The sequence below is a fragment of the Sphaeramia orbicularis genome, chromosome 5 (assembly GCF_902148855.1).
Source record: "Sphaeramia orbicularis chromosome 5, fSphaOr1.1, whole genome shotgun sequence".
Classification (NCBI taxonomy): Eukaryota; Metazoa; Chordata; class Actinopteri; order Kurtiformes; family Apogonidae; genus Sphaeramia; species Sphaeramia orbicularis.
Genome location: NC_043961.1, coordinates 24,140,902 through 24,143,537, shown reverse-complemented (window position 1 = coordinate 24,143,537; position 2,636 = coordinate 24,140,902). Strand labels below are relative to the sequence as shown.

At 46.4% G+C, this 2,636-nt stretch overlaps 1 protein-coding gene across 1 annotated transcript; it reads right to left on the bottom strand.

The window, feature by feature from the left end:
• On the bottom strand, window positions 1–1,822 carry msx1a (muscle segment homeobox 1a). The gene is made up of 2 exons (XM_030133636.1): window positions 1,390–1,822; window positions 1–1,240 (listed from the first exon to the last, which is right to left on the bottom strand). The coding sequence occupies exons 1-2, from the start codon at window positions 1,820–1,822 to the stop codon at window positions 825–827; spliced, it is 849 nt and encodes a 282-aa protein (XP_029989496.1). The 3' UTR covers window positions 1–824.
• Window positions 1,823–2,636: the final 814 nt, after the last annotated feature.

The window sequence follows — 2,636 nt, the reverse complement described above, 5'->3', positions numbered from 1 at the left end:
TTAATGAAAAAGAATAAACAATTTATTGTTAAGTTATGTCACAAATATATTCATAATATAAATGAGGATGTTTTTCAAATATACATTATTTTACAGTACACATTTCCCTTCCGAAGGGAGTCAATCAAACAGACAGTGCTGTTATAAAAAAAATGCTGTGGTTCTCCAAATTCACAAAGAGCATTCATTGACACTGGATTCAGTAACCCACTATAGTTACGCATTGATATGAATGCAAAAAAAATGAAAAGTATGGTTTTTGGAGCTCACAGATGTGATGAAAGCCCAGTTTGTTGGTGCAAACAGAAAGCTGCGCAATAGTCTCTTCCGCAGCCCTTTTACCTGGTTAAAGGTGGGTGAGTGGGCTGTCACGGACACACTGTGGCACAGAGCCGGCTGTCCATACTTGACTGTCCATTCATGACGCACGTCAGGCCTTCAGGCACTACTGTTTCCACCTCAGCACCGCAAAAACATCCACCTTAAAGTCATTTAGTCTCATCCTCATTTTTATTTTTCTGTCAATAACGTTGTCTGTTGGTGCAAAATTATCTCACTGCTTTGACAGATGCATCAAACTGGTTTAAGATTAAAGATTAAATGACAGTAAGTTGGATACTTTTGGCAGTGTGTGAACTTACTGATGCAGAGCAATAGAAGCCAATAATCTCAAAGGTCCTGAAGGGGGTCTGGTGGCACGTGACTGCGCCGGGACTTCATCTTCTTCATCTTCCTCATCAGGTCACCTCACCTGTCCGAAGTGCCCCTTCTCGTTTGGGACCCACAGAGTAGTCTATCCCAGTGCCCCTCGGCCTCCATCCGTGTCAAGCAAGATGGTACATACTGTATCCGACGTGAGCGGCGTACACCATGGGGGACACCGGCAGTGAGTGCCTCTGGAAAGGGTGCGAGCCTGCGTAGGTGCCCGGGACGTGCGCACCGAGAGGGAAGGAAATCCCGAAAGCTGGAGGCAGCATGGGTTTAGCTGCCATTTTCAGTTTTTCAAGTTCTGCCTCCTGCAGCCGCTTGGCTTTGGCTCTCCTGTTCTGAAACCAGATTTTAACCTGGGTTTCCGTGAGGTTGAGGGAACTGGAGAACTCTGCGCGCTCGGCGATAGAAAGATACTGCTTCTGACGGAACTTTCTCTCAAGGGCCAGGAGCTGGGACGTCGTGAAGGGGGTCCGAGGCTTTCTGTTGGTCTTGTGTTTTCTCAGAGGACAAGCAGGAGGACTCAACCTGCCTGTAAAGAAGACAGACTATTTGAAAAACTGTGGCACTTTTAAAGGCAAAGTTATCAAGGAAAATAAATGAGGATCACATTTATTTGACGAACAGTTTGAGGTTAAATGCGTAAAACTTTGGCCTGTTTGCGTGCGTAACAACACTTACGTGGAGGCGTGGGAGAAAAACGAGGACTCTGTATCCATGAAGTTCTGTCTTTACTGTCCGGACTCTCGGGTTTAATCAGCACGTCTTCTGGCATGTTGATTATGTCGCCCACAGAAAACGCGGAGCTCATCGGTAAAGGAGGAACTGAAGTATCCAGACTACCGAAAGAGCCCATCCGTGCGCCCTTTCCCATCGCTTGGGACGTCGTCGCGACAGACGGGGCATCCGGGGAAGGCACCTCTCTGCTCGGCTTCCTATCAGCCATCAGTGCCTCGACGCTGAAGGGGAGAATAGAAACTTTGGGCTTCACTGTCTCCTCCGCGGGACTCAGGCTGGTCTGCATCTCGCCTCTGCCGACGAGAACCGAGCGGGAGGGGAGGTCTTCGGTTTTCAAACCAGCGGTCAAAGCTGACATGGCGATCGATGGGGCCATACAGGTCCGACTGGCACTGCTGTGGGGACTGGACTCTCGTGGATATCGTGGAAAGAGTTACACAAAGTTGCAGCGGTACGCCCTAAGATGACGGTATCCTCATGTTTATGTGACCAAATTGTAGCGCTGAGCTATAATAAGGCAGGCGTGGAGAAGGAGACAGCCAATCAGAGACGAGATGGGCGGGGACAAGTGAGACTGGGAAAAAAAATCAGATTGAGAAAAGTTAACAATAGTTACTTTCTTTAAAAAAAAAAAAAAACCACTTAAGGTAAACAGATATAACAAACCTGTATTGGGCCATAGTTTCATCAAAAGTCCATGACGGAAAATATTTTAAATTACTGATATTTTATCAGTTTAGCAACAGTTCTATTATTACTCCACGTGTTTACAAACTGATAACCTGACAGACTTATGTCAACTTTTATTCAGATGAAACCCCTATAAGCTGACGTTCAGCGTCCTGTGAAGCCGTTCATGTGAGATTTTAATATTGCACAACAGTTTACTGCCTCCATTTATGTGATCAGCCTCTTGCAGGGCGCTGTTTATTGATGGCTGCGGGGCTCTAATCAGATTGAAACATACAGGCCTTCGCAGTCATTTAGGGGTAATTATCGGGCTTGGGGGAGGGATCACTAGGATTTTTTCCCTTTGACTACATCCATTAAAGTCAAAATGATGTGGAGTCGGGGCAGAGGGAGGAGGAAACGTGGAGCCGAAGGGAGATTTAACTCAGGACGGTCATTGATTTACCTGGCTACCTCCTTTACCTTCTTATTATCTGCAGTCCCCACTAAGAGATTTATTA

Coding starts and splice junctions, on each gene's coding strand:
- msx1a (XM_030133636.1), bottom strand. CDS start 1,822: ATGGCCCCATCGATCGCCATGTCAGCTTTGACCGCTGGTTTGAAAACC. Junction 1,241..1,389: donor TTTTTCTCCCACGCCTCCAC/GTAAGTGTTGTT, acceptor TCTTCTTTACAG/GCAGGTTGAGTCCTCCTGCT.